Here is a 20,061-nt window from a genome sequence, read left to right as displayed (position 1 = left end):
CACGGTCGACCGCCCGGAGTAAGGACCTCAGCGGACGAGGTTATTTGCCATCACGGCGTCGAAAGGCTCAACTTACGTTCTACCCAAGAATAAAGGAGTTGTCCTTGAGTCGCAGAGTCTATACGATCCGTTGTACAGTCAAAGCCGATTTGAGATTTGCGGTTGTGATGATCAGATACATACATGTATCCTTTCGTGTTCACCACAACATAACACCTAAGCAAGCAGTTGATGAAATTCACCCCTATAGGTAGCCTTATTCTACGGATCATCATAATTCTTTAGCACGTAATATGTAGAAATATAAGTTCATTCTTGATTTAGCTCCTTAATGGTTCAATAGTTGCCCCTTTCGTCCGGTTTCCACTGCCTGTATCCCGCTCTCGTCGCCTCTCGGCAGCTGTCAACTCCTCAACCCTGTTTGACGACGAGATCTCTAGAGCCCTCAATTCCATTTAGTTGTATCCATAATATTCGGTACAGGAGGTAACCGAAACTCTGTATTTGCCGTCTTCAACCATTGACAACCCCAGTGATCAAAGCTGATATATGGAAGCCAGTCGCCTTTGATTCCTGACGCGAGAGGGGTACGTTCGGAAGCAGATGCCCTCACTCCGCTGATCTTATTGCAAGCTCAAGTGATACAGTCGTTTCGATCTCGGCGGCTGGCTCCGTGATAGAGTTAAGAATGCGGGGTGTCACATCGCCACGAACCAGATCCAAGTTTGAATCTACCATGGGAGGCCAAAGGAGGCTGATAGCTCGAGACTATTTGAGAAGGTGGGGGCATGTTCTCTTGTAACTCGGGGACCTCGACTTATCAACTGTAATCCCTCTATTACCAATACCATCTATTCCTACCTTCCTTACATCGGGACATAGTTCAACTTTTACGGAATGAGGGGTTCCTAGATGTTCGTGTGGTTGATCGGTCTGGCGGGCCAGGACGCCCGTTCGATGAGTAATCATGTGTGACGAAGTTTCGTCTTACACAAGCATTATTGTCAAGACAGCCGCAGTTCTGAAAGGAATAGAACACCTCTGTTTCTTGGTTTTCATCAATGATAGGGCAAGTCCCCGTTCCCTGCGAAGCATAGTTCACTTAGGGTACCTAGGTGAGATAGTGACGGTGTAAACGAAGTCCGACAAAGCTCGTGTCCAGTGAGGTACTCATCAGCGGCTTGGAGAGAAGATCTAAACACATCAACGCCAGAAGGATTTTACCACTTAGACTACAATCGTCGTAATCTGTATACAGGGTTGAATTTCCTGGAATTTGAGATGAAGCGCAAGCACACAGTGAAGGAGTCCGCCATAACCTCTGCGACGAAACCTGGCCCGCTACTGACGTTTCGAGAGTTCCCTGTTGTCAAGATAGAGTGGGCTGCACCATATCAGCCTTCAATCGCCTCAAACATTTGAGTTTAGCCGGCACGTGGGGTGGAGGAGAGGGCAGCATGCCACTCACTGCATGCTTTGAATTTTCTCCTTTCCCCCGACCCCGGATTTTGAGTGCAGCTGTCAAGTCATGAGTTCAAGTGCCGGAAGCCTGCTTGGGCCTGGCTCATATTGAAAGACCTCCATGAACGTGCGTGGGAAACCTGGCAACAGAGACACCCTCGATGGGGGGAGGGGGGCCTGGTAGCGGCCCGGATGAGCCGTGCGGCGGCGGCGGCGACATGACAACTTCCACTGAGAAGAGAGATGGTTGGGCTATCACACAACAGCACGGTTCCAGTAGAAGCTCTTGATTCGGATGATCATCTAGACAGGGTCGACCAGGTTATCTTGAGGTTGCAATGATTAGGTGTCATCGGGCATGGCCGCCCGAGAGGAGCACATCATTGCGCACACTGGCCAGGCACCATCGCACGCCGCTACTTACTTTGTCGAGAGGCTCGTGAAGCGGCCCGAGATCATGATGCTTCTTTCTTTTGGGTGTAATTACCATCTGTGGGTTATGATTCTCTATCTCTCATCAAGGAACACTGTTCCTGCCACGTCTTGGACTGGAGCCGGGCCCGCAGGCGACAAAACCCTCAAGATCAGCGAAGCTGCGGGTCACGGGAGGAACTTTCGTCCCGAAAGTCTACTTACTCCTGCGGTCTCACACGACATGCAGCAAGAGCCGGGGAAACTCCCCGATAGTCCACTAAGAAAGCCGAGAATCATGCCGGTCCCGAGAAGCCGGGAGTGGGCCTGCGGCCAGGTCGCCTGCCTCCCCATGAAGCGAGATCAATGCCTCATTGGCGCTTCATACGAGAAACACACGAGAAGAATTTAAGATGCTGAGCAAGCCGCTCGCTAAGTAGTCCGACTCTGATGCGGCGAGAAGGGGCCTTGAGGAAGAGAATCTGGAAAGCGATCCTCGTTGGATGGAAGGGCGGTCCAGCTGCCGGAGACTCCAGCGAGTCCTGGTCCCACCACGGCTTGATACGAGAATCTGAGAAAGAAACATCTGTGGGCCTGGGGAACAACCTGCTTCGAGTAGAATAGTCCTCAGCCTTCCATCAAGTTGTGGAGTATCCGACAACCTGAAGGCAGGGCTACGCGAGATCGTGTAGGCAACCTGCCGTCACTTGACTTGCCCCGGAGCAGCGTAACAATACGTGTGGGGTTGCGGCGTTCTGGCTCAGACCGATCACAGTAGTAGTGGCCAATGGTAGTTGGATCCCTTGAGGTTGATTTGTTGGTTGAGAGGATTTCTTGGTAACCTAGCTGAGCCAAGACGGCACGAGATTTGCAGGTCAGCGGTTGACAGGGCACTTGCCTCCGCCGCGGGCTAGATTGGAAACGAAAACTAAGCTCGTGTCTCAAATATGAGGATGATAATTGAAGCTCTATGCGGGGCCCAAAGCCCTCAGTTCCGGCGATGGCAAACGGTGTGAACAAGAGGCTAGTCAATGTTAACGCAGGATGCCCGGAGTGAAGGCGATCTGCCGGTACACTAGCTCACCGGCCGATGTCCCCAGATGACCGGAAAGCCTAGACGGCAAGTGTCGTTGCCACGTGGTTGTGAAGGGCGAACGGAAGAAGCCTCGTTTAGCTGACGGAGATGAGTTAAGAAGACGATGACACCGTCATCCGAAAGGTACGATGTAGCTTGGGACGGAACGAGACAAGGCAAGGGTTGTATATCTGCAGGGAATGCTCTAGAGGAGTCGTAGTTAGGCAACCTTAATTAGCGAGACCTGCAGGGCGTACAGTACTGCCTGTATTGCACAGCGTTGACGTAGCTATTGCAGTTCACTCGAGCCTGCCTCGAGACTTTGGGAGTATAAAACAAGGGGCTTGAGGTCGGTGAGCACTGTACAGCATGAACATCTGAAGGCCAGTTGGTGATGTTGGGATTTGAGCAATATGAGCAGAGTGGATGATTCGGGGTAGGACAAGAGGCCTCGATTGGTTCGTGGAGGAAAAGAAGGGGCCTCTAGCAAAAAGCCACGAATGGGAGGCAGTAAGGGGAGCGTCCGATCTTTTCACATCTTGGGGAGTTTCGGACCGACGACCGTTATGGTATGGCGCCACGCGCGACCGCCGTGCCGTATTCAGGCTAAATACCTCGTGGCACACTTGGGCAACCTAATTTGGTGGCGCCATTCTCTTCTTCTGGCCGGATTCTCGTTCATCCGTCATCGAAGAGAGTCGGATTTCGTCCGTTGCTGGCTGTTTTCCGAGGAAAAGAGAAGCTCAACGTTGGTCGGCACGTTCGTTCAAGAAGTCGTCCAGAACATGGCGTACACTGTATGCGTGGTTTACTGAAAGGACGCTGGTGAAAGATAAGATGATCGCACAGGTGCTTGTGGTCACTTGCTCTTTCAGTCATGGATTGCCCGGGTAAGTAGCTCTGCAGAAAGCTCGAATGCGAAGTTTGGTAGCGAAGTGATGGCCAGACACACACGGCACAGGATGGCATCCCGCCACCCAGCTTCATGCGGCGACCGAGATTTCGGCCACATCGGCTAGGATCGAAAGGGTTTTCAATCTGTCGGTGACTTTAGTAGGTAGTGACTCGAAGGCCAGCTCGATGAAAGGAGGTCCCTCAGGTTTGGGGGTTTGTGAGAGAGGGCCGTCATCATAGGTGCTGGGTTCATGGCTGGTGGTGATGGACCAAGGGCCGACCCTCCATCAAAAGTTCTCCAAAGGCCCCACACGCACCCTCTAGCTCCTCCAATTTCTACCGTTCTTCAACTGGTGCCAGTCCAGATGGATGGTCAACCTCTCTCAGAGTTCGTGGCTGATGCTTTCCTCGGGCTTTCTAGGTCCAATCACCAGCAAAGGCCTGGGTACTTTGGGGTAGATGTTGCGAAAGTGGCGCCTGACTTGCTCCGAGGCATCGAGGCACTCGGGTCGGCAAGACTAGGTAGGTAGCAGCAGTGTGCCTTTTCGAAAGGGCCGAGGAAGCTCGAGAATGAGATGCAGTGAAGCTGGCACCTCAAAGACCAGTCTTGCAAGAGATTCGGCACCGTCCCGCACCCGGCGTATCCCTCGGGGAGGACCGAATGGAATCTCTGGTGGTGGTGGGTGTGCGTGGTGTGGGGAGTTGGCGGGATGACTGCAACGGGGTGTGGGAGGTGAGGAGAAAGCAACATCCTTTGCTCCGCATGTGCGGAGAAGCGATGGGAGGCGTTTAAGTGGACCGGATCAGATTGACCGTTTCTCCATGCTCATTTCAAGCGCGAGGGTGTCACTGGGCATCTATTCTGTACAGGAGGTGAGATTGGTGTGGCAGCCTGCAGAAGGCATCTGAAGCGGACGCGAGCCAGTTGAGATGGATGACGGAAGGGCCAAGCTGGATGTTCCTCTTGGTACCTTGACGGTACGCGAGAGGTCATTCTCGAGGAGTCTAATGCTGGCCAAGCTCGAGCATCACACACTTCGTTGTGAGGGAGAAGTCGTGCTGCTATCGACTTGGTCCACTGAGGTCAAGCAAGACTTATGCCCATTACTCAGCTGTGACTGGCAAGTTGCTGGCGACGCCGTTACGCATGGAATTTGATTTGGGAAAACCTAAATCCTTTTCTTGGGTTCGGGCACGATTGCGCACCCCTTGAAGCAGGCCGCAGCATGCCCCTTACAGCTGCCTTAGCTGAAATTAAGTCAACACCATCACCGAACAACAGGGTGCTGACTCTGGCAACCCCAAGGGTTTCTGACTCCTGGGGACGATGGGGGGTGCTGTTGTCGTTGGGCCCGGAAGAGCTGGTAGGGATGCCCTTGGAGTTACCGGCACTCGACCTGCGGGACCGGAGCTGAAGGTTTACAAGCGTCTTCGTTCGGGGCTTTGCTCAACACCGTGGGGAGGATACGGGGGACGGGCATTGTCTTCGCAAGCTTTTGATTGAGGACGCCCCGGCAGGCAGTCCCTGTGAAGAGAACGATAGTGTGATCACGTCTCTCAGAGCGAGGTACGCTGATTGACTTGATGCAAAGAGACTGAAATAACCAACAGCTTGGTGATGAATGTAGCACTAGTTTTGATGATCTTGCCGGAGGGATGAGGCTGTTCAGTGTCCATGGGATATAGTGGAGGGGACATGGTAGTTAGCTGAGGGATGTACCTTCCTCTCCATCCCCCAGAGTTTCTCGTCGCCTGTCTAAGAAGAAGCTTCCCCTAAAGTCAGAACTTAGATGGAAGGCTTGATAGAAGGCGACTGATATGCGAGTCTTCCTAGAGCGGTGCTGTCAGGGAAAGAAAGTGCCAAAGGTTATTCTTCACGCGTACCGCCAGAGAGCATAAGCATCATGGAACCGAAGGCAACCTCCGTCTCTAATGAAGTCTGATAAAGTGTTTGAGTCTCTAGATGCAAGCAAGAGATTTCATAAGTTCATCAGATGGACCTTTGGAGCATTATCCTGAAGGCCCTGGAGTGAAAGGTTCAGCTGTGAGAACTTGAACTGGGAAGCAAGAAAGAAGACACGGTCTCTCGGAGTGGATCCTCCGCGTGACTAGCAGCACTCAAATTGACTCGGTGTCATCCAAGTACCTACCTACGCACTGCTCCGTACATCTCCTCCTCCTATCCATTCCTCATCCCATGTCCCTTGCACACCTCTCTGTCGGGTTCTTCTTCTCCAAGCTCTTCTGCTGCCACACAGACCCCTGTCACGCGTCCTTCGTCTGAACGGAGTTTGTACTGCCATGTACCGACAGCACCAGGACCAGCACCATCAACACCTGCATCAACAACCTGGAGAGTGCAGGCTGGGGAAACGAGGCAACTCACCTACTATGTAGAGGTTGCATTTGTGGCGCGGCTCGAAAAATGACGGATAGAGCTGTCGTCCCGAAGAAACGACGAGAAGCCGTAGAACCATCCGTAAACGCCACCCTTCCAGAGGTCCGCTTCCGCCTAGTGTTGGCTCCAACCCGTGCGCCATTGTCATCACGGCAAAAGATTCACTCTGGACGCCAACCGAAAGGGTCTTCCCCCCCATGTCTTTGGCTCCCTTTTGGGCAATTCCCATCAAAGTATCCAACGAGAATCCGGGGTTCTCGCCAGGGACGTTCTCGCCTTGGCCTGCGCGCGCTCTTTCAAGCGAAGGATTTCGTCTTGCTCCCATCGCAAGCTTGGAACAGGATGGCGACCATGGTAGTGCCGTTGGACGGCCCTCCCATCACACATTGACATGCCCATTGTATGACTCTCGGCACGAAGCTAAACACTTCGTAGCCTCGCGATCTAGGACAAAACGACAAGCAGTGCGAAGCTGGAACGTCTACACTCGGTTTTGATATTGAAAAGGAAGCTCGACTCCGTCACCCCGTCTATAGAAAGCATAACGAAAGACACATATAGCGCTTCAACGCTGTACGACCGACGACGTCGCTCCGAAATGGCCGGACCTTGTTCATGTCTGCCGTTTTCGTCGTAGCGGCGAACGACGCCACACCACTCTGTACATATATCGGCACTTCGCTATGCGTAGGGATGAGAAAGTCAGGCGCTAGGACTGGCAGCGACGGGCAAACCAAAGCCCTACAAGTCACGCCAGAGGAAGAGGCTGCGTTGCCGTCGCTATACCGGACCAACGAGACCGGGCAGCGGACAGAGAAGGTTGAGATGTCCAACAACGGCGATGCGTGTGCTGCTCGGCTGCACTCAGACCGAACGAGAACCTGAACAACAAGCCAAGAAAGCCTTCCGCCAAGCCGAATGGCATTATTGGCCGGGATGGCACAGTCCAGCGAACCAAGCTTGTTGCTCCCAACCCACTTTGGGGCCGCGTTGGTGGAGGTCTGGAGACGAGCCTGAAGACTGGAGAAAGCGAGCAAGACTCAAGCTTCCAAGAGACGATTCCCCATCTTCTCCCACCTCCTCGTTTTACCCCCCCCCCCCCCCCCCCCCCCCCCCGGGCCCAAAATATACCGCGCCAACCCCCCCGCCTTCTTTGCTACGGCTGTCACACTACGCTAGGTATATTCGGCCGATGTCCTAACCCAAGCAGCAACTGCGATGTTATGACTAGGTATCTGTCCCGAGGCAGGCCAAAAAACAAAGCCGAGCAAGACCATGGAAGCAGTGGGGATCCTGTCCCGGTGGGTGGGAAAAGGTTTGATGACAGTCCATGCCGTCTTGTCACCGCCATGTCATGCCTTGATCCTTCCAGAGGGAGGGACCGGAAACCCGTTCACCACCTTCACCGGGCTGGCTCTAATCTTCACCTTCTTCTCACTGTTACTGTTGATCAACCAACCGAACCCAATGCTGAGCCACACACGCACTCACGTAACCCCGTTGCCCCAAACCAAGACGAGATGATCCATCCTGGGGAGGAGGATGGACCATGGATGGGATGAGCCAGCCCGTCGTTCTAGACCGGGGCAGCATCTTTGGGGCATGTGGCCCTGTTCCTCGCCCCAAGATGCTCATTCATTCTCCACATTCACACCCGTAAATGGCCGCCCGTCGCCAGTTTTTCTCTCGATGCCGTTCGTTGCTCCTCACCTTAACGTCGCCCATCGTCAAGCCATCACCCCTGTTCCCCTCATTGCAACCCTGCCCCGTCCTCGCATGCTATTATGTACAAGCGTCCCATATAATATAGCTAAGCCCGAGGAACCACAAAGTCACCATTTCGCTTCTTTCCCCCCTTCGAGAACCTTAGCTGACGCGCCGTTGGTACGTCTGTACGTCTGTCTTTACGGAGTACACGCGCATGCGCTGCCACTGAGCATCATATTTTCAATTTCAATTTTCTTCTCGAATCATTCGCGCGTGTCCTGTAGCCGTACATACATCCATCCTTTCGCTGCGGCCGCCGCCCTGCCTGTTACCAGCCGTCCTCCTCCACATCCTTCGCCATTTTGTCCCGCCGGTCACATTATCCTACCATTGTAAATGGCATGGTCCACGTTATCGTACAACAAGCGGACCAGCTGAACTGAGCAGTAACCAACGGGCTTCAACAACAGTCTCGTTCCATCGGGCCATCTTCACGTACATGCCAAGCTTCGGGTGCAGACCATCCTCCATAGAGGGCCAAAGTCTACATCGAGGGCTTTGAGGAAGGAGGGCTCCGAGCCAGACCATCGAAACGGAAATCAACGTCGAATACAACGCCGTCGATACAGATTCGCAATAACTACTTTTGTCGAGCTTCCAAATTACGTTGATATTACCTACTCGCATCCCGATATACAAACCATTTATTCAAGATACCCTTCCTGTCGCAGCGCAACACGCGAGACACGGAACGCAACCAAACGATTCAACTATTTGGAACTCTCACCACCACTGCAACGACCGACATCAATAAACTTCACGAATCGATATCCAAGAAGTGAGTCAACTTGGTTCTCGGCCCCAATATTTCACTTTCACAGGAAGCTCTCCTTTGCTCAATTATCTCCTGCGCCGCACTACTTCAAGCACCCTGTCGCTTATCCTGTCTTCCTTACCCTGTCACCCAAGCCGTCTGTACATCAACCCCGCCATGATTGTCGTTGCTCTTTGCTGCGCCGTTCTCCAACGACATTGCAGATCTTTTGTCCACTACTTGTTCTCAGTCTAGCTTATATTACTATACCCCATGCCCATCCTTTCCTTCCGTCCCGCTCCTTTTACGCCCCCAAATATCCCAATCGGCCAACCGCTGACTGAGTGAAGCAGAAGTCACATTGTGTTATTGAAGGTCCGCATAGCCATAGATCAACGTCTGTTGCTCGCCTTGGTCTAAGGGATTAAAGTCGCCAAAGCCCGCTACAGTGACCCATCCAACTTCCTCGTGTCCCTCTAGCTGCTCAGTTTGCAGTCTCCTTGTCGCCCCTATCTGCATGAGAGAAGACAGATAGTTGCTCGTTGTTCGAGTAGCACCATCACCATTCAGCCACTACATCGCCAACAGCGGGCTTGGTCCCAGCACGAAGAAGACAAGATGCTGTCCAACCCGCTCCACCGCTTTTCGCCATACCATGGCATGCAGTCCAGCACCCTCTTCTCCAACGCCCACCACGTTCCAAACGGCCATGCCCACGCAAACGGTCTCGATCCCCTGACACCCAGCTCACACTATGCGCTTCAACAGATTCAGCAGCAGGTTGGGGGAGTACACGGTCCACACCTCGCGCGAGCAGGCCCTCAGTCGGCAAAACACCGTCAACACCCATATGGCGGGGGACCCGCGGGTCGGTCTTCTAGCACATCAGGTCCCGTTCGCAGGAGAATCAGCCGGGCCTGTGATCAGTGTAACCAGCTGCGTACAAAGTGCGACGGGCAACATCCTTGTGCCCATTGCGTAGGTAAGAGGACCGTTGGATAGATGATCGCCGTGATGCGGAGGAGCCAGGCTGGACTAGACTGACTGACACGCTCTCAGAATTCGGCTTGGGCTGCGAGTACATCCGCGAGAGAAAGAAAAGAGGCAAAGCGTCACGAAAAGACCTCGCCGCGCAAGCAGCCGCGCAAGCAGGGACGACAGGCACAGAACAAGGTTCGAAATCGCCTTCCGCCGACAATGGCCAGCCTACGGAGCAGTCCGAGTCCAGCAGCGCCAAGGCAGGGCCATCACTAGGCACGACGAGTTCGCAACACGGTCACATCGGCAAGGCCATGGACGAGCTCAGCGAGGACGCCATGCACCAAAGCCAAAGGACCGGCTCGCTAGATAGCATAGGAGACATGGTTAGCCACCAAGCCCACCTGGCAGCTCACCACGGGATGGACAGAGACCACCTCGAAAGCCCGACAACTCTGGATCTCAACGGCTACGGGGGCGTCCACGGGGGATATGACAGGCAAGGCCTGGGCGCACATATGATGCCGAGTCCGGCACACGCAGCGTACGGTCCAAACCCGGGCGGCATATCAGCATATCCCGACATACCATATCCCATGCAGACCCAGAGCCCAACGGCATATACCAACGGCGCTCCGTTCCGAATCGCAGCCAGCCCGATCAGTGCATACCCCCTCGGTGGTGAACCAACATCCCCAGAGTGGATTTCCATGTCTTCTCCTCCACCGGCGCAATACCAGTCTCACATGCCCCCGAGCAGCTACGCCCACCCCGGTCAACAACTACGATACCCGGTCTTGCACCCTCTGATGCCCCATCTCGGGAACCTCATCCCGGCGGCCTTGGCTTGCGACCTGATCGATCTCTACTTCGCGTCCTCGTCCTCGGCGCAGATGCACCCAATGTCACCCTACGTCCTAGGCTTCGTCTTCCGCAAGAGATCCTTCCTCCATCCCAGCAAACCCAGACGCTGTCAACCCGCGCTGCTGGCTAGTATCCTCTGGGTGGCAGCCCAGACCAGCGACGCACCCTTTTTAACCAGCGTCCCCTCGGCGAGAGGCAAGATCTGCCAAAGGCTGCTGGAGTTGACCGTCAGCCTGCTCAAGCCACTCATCCACACGCCATCAGGCGACACATCACCAGTAACCAGCCCAGCCATCGATGGCGTAGCTCTCGGCGGGCTTGGCGTCGCGCTTCCCGGGTCCATCAGCATGGACGCACTCACGGGCGAGTCTGGTCCATTTGGGGCCGCCGGCACACTGGACGACGTAATCACCTACATCCACCTCGCGACGGTGGTCTCCGCGAGCGAGTATAAGGGTGCGAGCCTGCGATGGTGGAACGCGGCCTGGTCCCTGGCGAGAGAGCTGAAGCTCGGCCGCGAACTGCCGCCAACCCCTCTCTCCATGAACCAAAGCAACGGACATGACGGGGAGGGCGGCATCGATGTTGACGCCGAAGACGAATTGGCAGGCAATGGGCACCCCGGTGTCATCACGGAGGAGGAGCGCGAGGAGCGCCGAAGGATATGGTGGCTCACGTACATTGTCGACCGCCACCTAGCCCTGTGCTATAACAGGCCACTATTCCTGCTCGACCTCGAGTGCGCCGGTCTGCTGCAGCCGATGGACGACACGGCGTGGCAGAATGGCGAGTTCCGACTCGCAAACGCCACGACGGACCCCAGCCTGGGAGGAGACGCCTCAACCGGTGCCGCCGGCGCATCGAGCGGGGGCCGTGTGCGCGGTCCGCACTTTGAGTGTACTGGGCACAGCATATTCGGCTACTTCCTCCCGCTGATGACGATCCTGGGTGAGATTGTGGACTTACATCACGCGCGAAACCACCCGCGGTTCGGCGTGGGGTTCCGCTCGGCGCGCGAGTGGGATGACCAGGCTAGCGAGATCACGCGCCACCTCGAGGCGTATGAGAAGAGCCTCGGGCGGTTTGAGCAGCTTCACCTCACGCGGGCCAACGGCAATCTCAACCTCGACGATAACGGCGACGTGGTGGTGGTGAACCCGGAGAGCGGCAGCGTAGACCACGGCCCGATTGCCGACATTGGCACACCTTCCGTACACTCGGTCCACACGACCGCCTCCTCCTCACTCAACCGCATGACGGAGAGCGACATCCAGACCAAGATCGTCATGGCGTACGGCACCCACGTAATGCACGTGCTGCACATCCTCCTGGCGGGCAAGTGGGATCCCATCAACCTCATTGACGACAACGACCTGTGGATCTCGTCGCAGGGCTTCATCACGGCGACGGGCCACGCCGTCTCGGCGGCCGAGGCTATCAGCCACATTCTCGAGTTCGACCCGGGCTTGGAGTTCATGCCGTTCTTCTTTGGTATCTACCTCCTCCAGGGGTCGTTTTTGCTGCTCCTCATTGCGGATAAGTTGCAGCTTGAGGCGTCGCCTAGTGTTGTCAAGGCGTGTGAGACGATTGTGCGCGCGCATGAGGCCTGCGTTGTGACGTTGAATACAGAGTACCAGGTGAGCTTTCACCTTTTCTTGACCCTCGCACCTTGTTTGCGATCAAAGAGACTTCGATGCTAACTGTATTTTTGTAGCGCAACTTTAGCAAGGTTATGCGAAGTGCTCTGGCGCAGGTCAGGGGTCGCGTGCCGGAGGATCTCCACGAGCAGCACCAGCGTCGACGAGAGCTGCTTGCTTTATACCGGTGGACTGGCGATGGTACGGGGCTTGCACTCTGAGGTCACTACTCAGGCCCCAGCCAGTGTGTTGCGACATATCTCGAATGTGGCTTGGGGAGTACGAATACATATCGGGAGAATCTGATGGTAGATGAGAATACGGCCTCTGGGATGTCAAAAAGTAATGTGAGACGACAGACAGATGGGAGGGGGCGATGGAACTGGATGACGGGTTACTGGAAAAGGGATTCTATCGTTTTCAAAGGGGCTGGAAATTTAGGGAAGAGCCAAGGACTGGGGAAAGGAATTCCCCCGTTGGTTGCAGGTTTTGTTCTGAAAAGGTGTGCTGTGGCTTCAGTTGTTTTATATACCTTGAGTTGATTATTGGGGGCATTTGGCTTTTCTGTGTTGATTTTCGGTGTTTAGGAGGAAGGGGAGCTGATTGAGGATGAACAATGTACTAGGCAGGCCTCACTTGAGGTTTTCCCTAGGCCCAGAGAGCGGGTAGAGACTTGATGGAGAAGAGTTGGGTAGAAAGAAGAAACTGTTGTCTCTTGGACGATATTTGTGAATCTTGAGTTGTATGTCGATGTCAAAAGCCTTACCTACAATTAATGTTTGGTTCGGGCAGACGCAAGGGAATGGGTGACGCTGAACTTGCCTGTATCAGCATATATATGCCGCGAGCGGGTAGCGTCGATATCACTATTCACAGACATTACAGGTGTAAAAGGGACGGGGAGTAAATGGGTGAAGTCAAAACTCGGGCCCCTGGATCCAGCACCCACACACCGCGACCGCGACGGAAGGCCCGCCACTCACCCATTGCCAAGCGATAGATGAAGAAAACGCAAGAATAAAGACAAAAGAGAAGAAACAGCGGCCATATGGGATCAATATGGTGAAAATAGCAAAAGAAATGCGTCGAGGGGGAATCGAACCCCCGGCTCCCCGACGCTGCTGGATGGCAACGGAGAATTTTACCACTAAACCATCGACGCAGCTTGTGGTTGGATGTTTGTTTCTTCCAGAAAGCGGATTATAATGCATGCGATTAAGGGGAGTCGCGGGGAAGAGTGCTCCCCTGCGGGTCGGCAGGGACATCGAGGACCCGAAAAGCCGGCAGGCGATATCGGCGGTCCCTTGGAGGTCGTGGCGGAATAGGGCCGAGGTGGAAATTGTCTGAACCCTCAACACGGTCTTTCGCCAGTCGTTTGTGAGCGAGAATTTGGAAAGTCTGAGAAAAACCCGCAAAAGTTGTGATTCATGTTGAAGCTTTGTCAACAGTCGTCCCCCGAGACGGAGGTCATTGTTCAAAGTTTCGATTTGACATTTGGGGGCGCTTTCTGGTTGCATTGGTGACGTCGATGTTCGGGTAGAAGTGCGAGCGCGCAGATGGGAGAGAGGGAAATCTCCACTGGGGCAGGGGAGCTCGCGGCAGGCAAAGAAGCAGAGTGGCAGCGTATCCGTGCAAGAGGGAGAGAGGCGCAGAGAGAAGATGCATGAGGATGGGTCTATTGGATGCTGCATGTTGACTTTGTTCACCTTGATCCATTCGGTCAATAACATCGGCGTATTGGATAAGATTGGCATCACGACGTTCAACAACTATAGGTAAAGACGCCCGTACTTCTAAAGGATAGACGATGAGTTTTCCCCAATAACCTGAAAGATATCTGCATCCAACGTAGGTAGACGGACTACCTATCTCTAGTCATCTCACAAAGCAAACAATAGAACCGCATCTCGAGGGTTCGCGAGCCTGTTTTTTCAACACCGGATCTACGGATATACGTGATATTCAGCAGCGTCAAGGATTCCAGTGATCCAGGTCCTGGGACTGGCACCATACATGTATGCATGGTGGAATGGCGGCACTCGGGGAGACTTTCCCGGCGATTCTTACCTGGGTTTCTGGGGCCCGAGACAAGACAAGCCTTTTTGCCCCCCGGCGCGGTTTAGTGCTGATCTGCCCACCACTGTAGCATGCCATGGGGAGCCCACGAAGTGGGTTGGGGGAGGGATTGCAGTGGTTGACTTTCTTGACTGGATCGATGAAATTAGGATTGGGACCCCCAGCCATCGAAGAAGGCAAAGCAACAGCAGGTCTTGCGCCCCTGACCGGCCGGCAGTTGGTTTCGGGGGACTTGGATCCATTGGATGGATTCGTTTCCAAGAGAAGGGTTTGCTGTATTCGTACATAGGTCTTGCTGTATGGCCATGAACCGTGGAGCACTAATGTACAATGTATGTGAGTAGGCGGATACTCACCTCGGTGTCTTCCCGCTCGACGTTTATCAGATCCGATGCTAGGCGGGAGGTAGAGAGAGGCAAAGGCAAACCTGGAAGATGGGACGGCTGGACTGGGGGTTGTATTGCCCGTTGCTACTTAGTACTGGGCATGTAATGACCAAGGGGCGGGCGGGCGCCTTACTACTGTGCGTATGTTCGTCCTTTGCCCCCATCGATCGCGGATTTCCCTCCGTGAGTGAATGCTTGGTCATGGTGTTGGATCATGGAACCTGGGAAACCGGTACCATGTAATGGAACTGGTTCGAGACCGCGGCTCTTGTATTTGATGAAGTTGTTGATTCGAATAGGAACTTTGGTTGCTCAATCCCATGACCTGGATCATGGATGATTAGCTCGTCGGACTCTGAACAAGGCGCAGAGAGACAAGACAAGCGTTTCCCCTCTTTTCTTCGAGTCCCTTGTTAATGTGTTGGAGAGAAAGAGAGCCGTCCGCCGTGTCGCTCCCGGCCAAGTCCCCAGTTCCCGGCCAGGCTGAGTCTCAGTCCCAGTCCCAGTCCCAGTCCCAGAGAGTTTCTCCCCCCCCCCATTCCCAATTCCCGCCGTATTCCGCACGTTCTCCCTTTCCCTTTTGTTTCCCTCCTTATTCCCATCGCAATCTCCCCCCCTTCGTTGTGTGACGCCCGCCGCCGCACCGCATTACCTACGTGCCTCTATCGCCTGTTTATTCCCAGCGCAAACGCGCAAACACACCTCGCCTCCTCCGGCCTTTCTGAGCACCGGGCGACACCGATACCGACACGGATCAAATCACTATACTTTCCGGAAACTTTGCGCAAAGCCCGCCCGCCGCCGCCGCGCCGCGTCTCGCCCATCCACTCTCCGTCCTCCGCTCCTTGGAAATCTTGGCCTTTATTCCCGGGGAACGGAAGCACCGCATTGGAAGTTCTCAACCAACCGGCCGGTTGCGACGTCCGGCGCATCTAATCATTCGAAATCGGGTCATAGTGTCTATCCCGTAAACTTTCTTACGATCCTCCGCCCGGCGACTTGGACAGCCAACCGCCTGGAGCAATCACAATCCTCCCGTTGAAGCATCGCCTTGGGCGTGCCCAGACGGCGGAAACAGAAACAGTCAAGCTTGTCTGGATTCTCGTTCGCTCACCTTCGCGCCGCTATTGACCATCAGCATCAAATCCGGTCTTGGCATAGGCCGCTCGTCTAACAACGTAACTCGAACCATCGATTCACACCATCAATTCATTCAATTGAGGCGCGCGCAACAGTTCCCAAACGATCAACAGCCCAACATGGCCTCCAAAAACCGTCTCCCACACCCTCAACAGCAACCCTTCACGCCGAGCTCGGCCTCAACAGCCTACGGATCGCCAGCCCCAGAACACGGGCGTCTACCATCACTTACTCATCCTCATATTCAAAACGGGGCAGGAGGAGGAGGAGGAGGAGCAGCCGCCGCCGCCGCCGCCACACTCTCACCGACGGCATCAGCGGCATCGGGCCCGTCATACTCGACGCCCGTCGCGCGGCAACAGACGACGACTCCGAAAAGCTACGGTAATGGCGCTCATCACCAGCACCCGGATGAGAGCGTCGACGGCAACTCGGCTAGCCCCGATGACGGCGGCGACAAGGGCCCTGCGAGGAAGAAGCAGAAGCGTAATAAGCCTACGTTGTCGTGCTTTGAGTGCGTTGAGCGCAAGACAAAGGTTTGTGTGATTTGTTTTGTTTCTGAATCCGTCTCACCTTTTTGCTATCTTCGAATCACGCATCCTATTTTTCTCTTCTCTTTTTTCATGTTATTGGATTTCTCATTATGGCGTGCTTGTTGCCCCCACACCGAATTGCGCTGTTGGTTTGAGCGTACCAATGCTAGATCAAATTTCATCGTTATATCCCAAGTGGTCAACTCACTTCCGGATGCTTCATGCTAGTTGCACCGCGCGAACACAAAGACTCCATGCTTTCGCGCTTGGCACAAGGCATGCATCCGTCGTAAATCTTGTTTCTAAACTCGCCGTTGCTTCTCAGGTGAAAGCAGCAGGCCAATCAAATCCACAGAGTCCAACCAAGAACATTTATACTAAGAAAGACGCAGTGTGACCGAGGTCGACCCAACTGCCTAGCATGTATCAAACGTCAAACGGAATGCCAATATGCAGCAGTGGCGACGATACTTGAGTAAGTCCATTCACACGGTTCTCGAGACTATTGTCGAGACTCTTGGAACACAACTAAGTACAAAGCAGAGAAACAACAAGATCCCTCGCCAACGGCCGCCGCATGACGAAACCCCCCAAACCAAAAGGACCAGGCGACATCTCCACCATCCCAAACGTAGCAGACAGAGGCCTCATCGAAGGCCGCGGCTTCACCTCCCGCGGCTCCGTCGGCTCCGTCGCCTTCTCCTCCTCCACCGGCCTCCTCTCCAACGTTCCTTACTCCCTACCCACCGCCAGCAACGTCTTTGGCATCGGTTCCGAGCACCCCTTTGCCAACTACTGGACCTGCGAGGGCGGTCTGCCCGAGGTCATCTCCGTCCTGCCGGAAAAAGTCCAGGCCGACATTTTGCTGGCGCAGTACTTTGAGTGCGTCGACCCGGTTTACCCCATGATCCACCGGCAGACGTTCTACGCCGACTATGAGCACTTTTGGAGCCTCAGCGCCGAGGAGAAGAACCGTGTCGATGCGGCGTTTGTGGGCCTTATCTTTGTGATGCTTGCGCTGGGTACGCAGTTTGTGACGTCGAATTCACCGAGCGATGCGAAGCAGACGGCTGAGTTTTATGCGTCGGCGAGTAACCAGGCGCTGCGCATGTTTTCTTACCTGAGTGCTGCTTCGTTGCGTTCTATCCAGTCCATGGTGCTGTACGTAGTCCTTATCCATGCTGGATGTTCACACATCCATCCAAGGATGATACTGACTGGACCAGGTTGACGTACTTCCTCATCAACGACAACCACGCCTCGGACGGCTGGGCATTTGCCGGTATACTCATCCGCCAAGCCTACGCCATGGGTCTACACCGCGACCCCAACATCGGTAGGCCATTTCAACAATCTACTTCAAGAGCACACCAATGAATTAACACACGCATCACAGTAACCCCCGACGCCCCCATCTTCGAAAAGCAACAACGCCGCAAACTCTGGCAAGCCGTCCTCCTCCAAGACACCTTCCTCACAGTCCTCCTCTCCCTCCCGCCCTCAGCAACCCACACCGACGTCTCCGTCGAAGACCTCGTCGACGACGGCTCCGCCATCGCCTCCTCAGACCCGACAGACATCGCCTACATCCGCGGCTCCTGGACCCTCGCCAACCTCGTTCAAGAAACAATCTGCTCCCCGCGCTCCCTCGACCTCCCCATCTGCGCCACCGTCCGCCACAAGTCCAAACTCATCGCCGACTTCCGCTGCGTCTACCGCTCCTTTCCCGATGTCTTCCGCTCCTGGGACGCCGATAGCCTCGCGGGCCTAGCGCGGACGAATAAGCGCGTCGTGAGGCAGACGCTGTTCCTGACGAGTAATTATCATCATAACATCATGCTCGTGTATGCGTCGGAGAGCGCGGAATGTCCTTCGAATACGCGGGGCACGCTGGAGGCGGCGCACGAGGCGATTACGTCGTTTTTCTTGTTGTTTGACATCTTTGAGCTCGAGGCGCGGGTGTGGTGGGTTTTCAACCACCGCGCGTTTCTTGAGGCGCTGTGTATTGGGAGCGTGCTGCGGGAGATGGGTAAGGACCCTGTTGCGGCGGAGGAGGCGGAGAGGGATCCGTTGTTCCAGAGGGCTAGGAGTGATATTGGTGAGTATTCTTTTTTTTTTCCTTTTCTTGTTTTCCTTTTCTCCCCTCATTTGCTATTCTCAATTTCCTGGTATCTCGTTTTTCGACTTCATGTCCTTGTGTGCTGACTGGCATGGTGCAGCAAAAATGATCAAGATCATGGTGTTGATGGGCGAAGGTGAGCAAGGGTCCGATGTCGCGCGGGCCCGTGTGCAAGTGTTGAAGGACCTCTTGCCACCCCTGTAAGAAAGCCACTGCCGATATCATTGCTTGTTCATGCTCTCTGTGTTGCGGCGGGGTCTACTATACCTGTCAACCCAGGGGCTATCTATAATCACAGAGTTGCGGTTGTTTCGCAGATCTGTTGTTTCCCCAGTGGAGAGAGAGTCCGAGAGCCATGTTACATATATGCAACTCTTGTTAGTTGACGCGTGGACGGGCGGGATTCTTGACTACAATATTTGTTTCTTGGGCGATCAGTGGTGCAAAGCTTGAGCCTCGAGGCGTTGCGTGGTCTTTGTCCGTGTTGTTTGGTTTTGTTCTGTTGGTTGGTTCGTCTTGTATATCTCCCTTGCTGGCACTGTACTGTATCCGTAGGTTAAACCATCTGACAGTCTACGGCGGGGCGAGAGAAGGGTGGCAGCCGGGGAGAACGGCGGAAGGGGTGGCGTATCCGGCTTGTTTGTCCGATGGCTTCTGTCTTTACTTTACAAGGTACGGATGGGTATTCCCACATTCAGGAGTTCTCACGGGACATGCTTGTATGTTTACAGATTACGTTGGACGAGACTACCTTAGTGTATTGCTTAATCATAGGCGAATGAGCCTTCTTTTTCTTCACCATGTTCGTCTCCCCCTTCCTTCGGCATTGGGTCTCATGTTTGGTCCCCTCTCGTCGTACCACAAATCCCACGCCGTCGTCGTCTAAAGGCGGATGGCCTCGTGGCCATTGATTCGACTACTAATCGAGGAGGACCCGCGCGCCCACGGCGGCAACGAGGACTGTGACATGCCAAAATGGCCCATGGAGGTACGGATATGCGTGGGCTGTACGGAGTATGCGCTTGGCCACCCATTTTCGTTCATTCTGGGTCAAATAGCTCCACCCGATCGTGGACCGAGGGACCGAAAATAATCAAACAACCCAAGGCAAAGGACCAGAAGCGGCGTGGCCGTCCAGGACGTCGGGAGCAAAGTGCAGCAGCAATGCGCGTCCAGCAGTGCCGAATGCCATGAGTTCACTGTTCATCGCCTCGACGGTGGGGACCCGTCGCCTCGGAAGACTAGCGCGGTCCCCCACGTCCCGGTGCTTAGCCCGTTCGGGATCCACCCGAGTCTGTGGTATGCGGTTTACCCAACACAGGGACAACCAACGCACTCACGCAGCAAACGAGACATCACAGCTCTAGCAGTCTAGCTGCTAGCTGCAGACTGCAGACTGCAGTGTATCCGTAGTCAGCGGGGAGGGCATCAAGGCCATGAACCACTTGGTACATACTAGTGTTGTCGAAAAGAAACAGGAGCAGAAAAGAATCCCAGGGCCGTCGCATCAACCCCACCGGTCCGATGCTTAGCCGTGGTGCGCTGATTCTCATTGGCTATCCGAGAGA

At 54.6% G+C, this 20,061-nt stretch overlaps 6 protein-coding genes and 1 non-coding gene across 7 annotated transcripts; 4 read left to right on the top strand and 3 right to left on the bottom strand.

Moving 5' to 3' along the window:
- Positions 1-1,819: 1,819 nt before the first annotated feature.
- Positions 1,820-2,420, top strand: BDP55DRAFT_718955 (uncharacterized protein; the record flags this gene model as incomplete). The annotated part of the gene is made up of 1 exon (XM_060578422.1): positions 1,820-2,420. One exon carries the CDS (start codon positions 1,820-1,822, stop codon positions 2,282-2,284), a length of 465 nt encoding a protein of 154 aa, XP_060425459.1. The 3' UTR covers positions 2,285-2,420.
- Positions 2,421-5,398: 2,978 nt separating this feature from the next.
- On the bottom strand, positions 5,399-6,564 carry BDP55DRAFT_635885 (uncharacterized protein; the record flags this gene model as incomplete). Its single annotated transcript, XM_060572833.1, has 4 exons — positions 5,399-5,565; positions 5,726-5,780; positions 6,054-6,205; positions 6,228-6,564. The coding sequence occupies 4 exons, from the start codon at positions 6,562-6,564 to the stop codon at positions 5,399-5,401; spliced, it is 711 nt and encodes a 236-aa protein (XP_060425458.1).
- Positions 6,565-9,378: 2,814 nt separating this feature from the next.
- On the top strand, positions 9,379-12,460 carry BDP55DRAFT_560407 (fungal-specific transcription factor domain-containing protein; the record flags this gene model as incomplete). Its single annotated transcript, XM_060569988.1, has 3 exons — positions 9,379-9,742; positions 9,820-12,239; positions 12,317-12,460. 3 exons carry the CDS (start codon positions 9,379-9,381, stop codon positions 12,458-12,460), a joined length of 2,928 nt encoding a protein of 975 aa, XP_060425457.1.
- An 860-nt stretch (positions 12,461-13,320) lies between these two features.
- BDP55DRAFT_t274 lies at positions 13,321-13,401 on the bottom strand. Its single transcript has one exon. It is a non-coding gene; the product is annotated as a tRNA-Gly (tRNA).
- Positions 13,402-13,706: 305 nt separating this feature from the next.
- Positions 13,707-15,347, bottom strand: BDP55DRAFT_752954 (uncharacterized protein; the record flags this gene model as incomplete). Its single annotated transcript, XM_060580679.1, has 5 exons — positions 14,835-15,347; positions 14,672-14,709; positions 14,307-14,588; positions 14,178-14,182; positions 13,707-14,076 (listed from the first exon to the last, which is right to left on the bottom strand). Exons 1-5 carry the CDS (start codon positions 14,902-14,904, stop codon positions 13,707-13,709), a joined length of 765 nt encoding a protein of 254 aa, XP_060425456.1. The 5' UTR covers positions 14,905-15,347.
- Positions 15,348-15,960: 613 nt separating this feature from the next.
- Positions 15,961-18,697, top strand: BDP55DRAFT_732298 (fungal-specific transcription factor domain-containing protein; the record flags this gene model as incomplete). The annotated part of the gene is made up of 6 exons (XM_060579930.1): positions 15,961-16,377; positions 16,767-16,849; positions 16,918-17,535; positions 17,601-17,710; positions 17,771-18,472; positions 18,594-18,697. The coding sequence occupies 6 exons, from the start codon at positions 15,961-15,963 to the stop codon at positions 18,695-18,697; spliced, it is 2,034 nt and encodes a 677-aa protein (XP_060425455.1).
- On the top strand, positions 18,686-19,531 carry BDP55DRAFT_295431 (uncharacterized protein). The gene is made up of 2 exons (XM_060566578.1): positions 18,686-18,859; positions 18,908-19,531. The coding sequence occupies exons 1-2, from the start codon at positions 18,849-18,851 to the stop codon at positions 19,377-19,379; spliced, it is 483 nt and encodes a 160-aa protein (XP_060425454.1). The 5' UTR covers positions 18,686-18,848; the 3' UTR covers positions 19,380-19,531.
- Positions 19,532-20,061: the final 530 nt, after the last annotated feature.

This window comes from Colletotrichum godetiae (assembly GCF_030913485.1).
Source record: "Colletotrichum godetiae strain CBS 193.32 chromosome Unknown BDP55scaffold_47, whole genome shotgun sequence".
In the NCBI taxonomy this organism is placed as follows: domain Eukaryota; kingdom Fungi; phylum Ascomycota; class Sordariomycetes; order Glomerellales; family Glomerellaceae; genus Colletotrichum; species Colletotrichum godetiae.
Note: the sequence above shows the minus strand (reverse complement) of the source record. Positions and strands in the feature narration are given on the sequence as shown.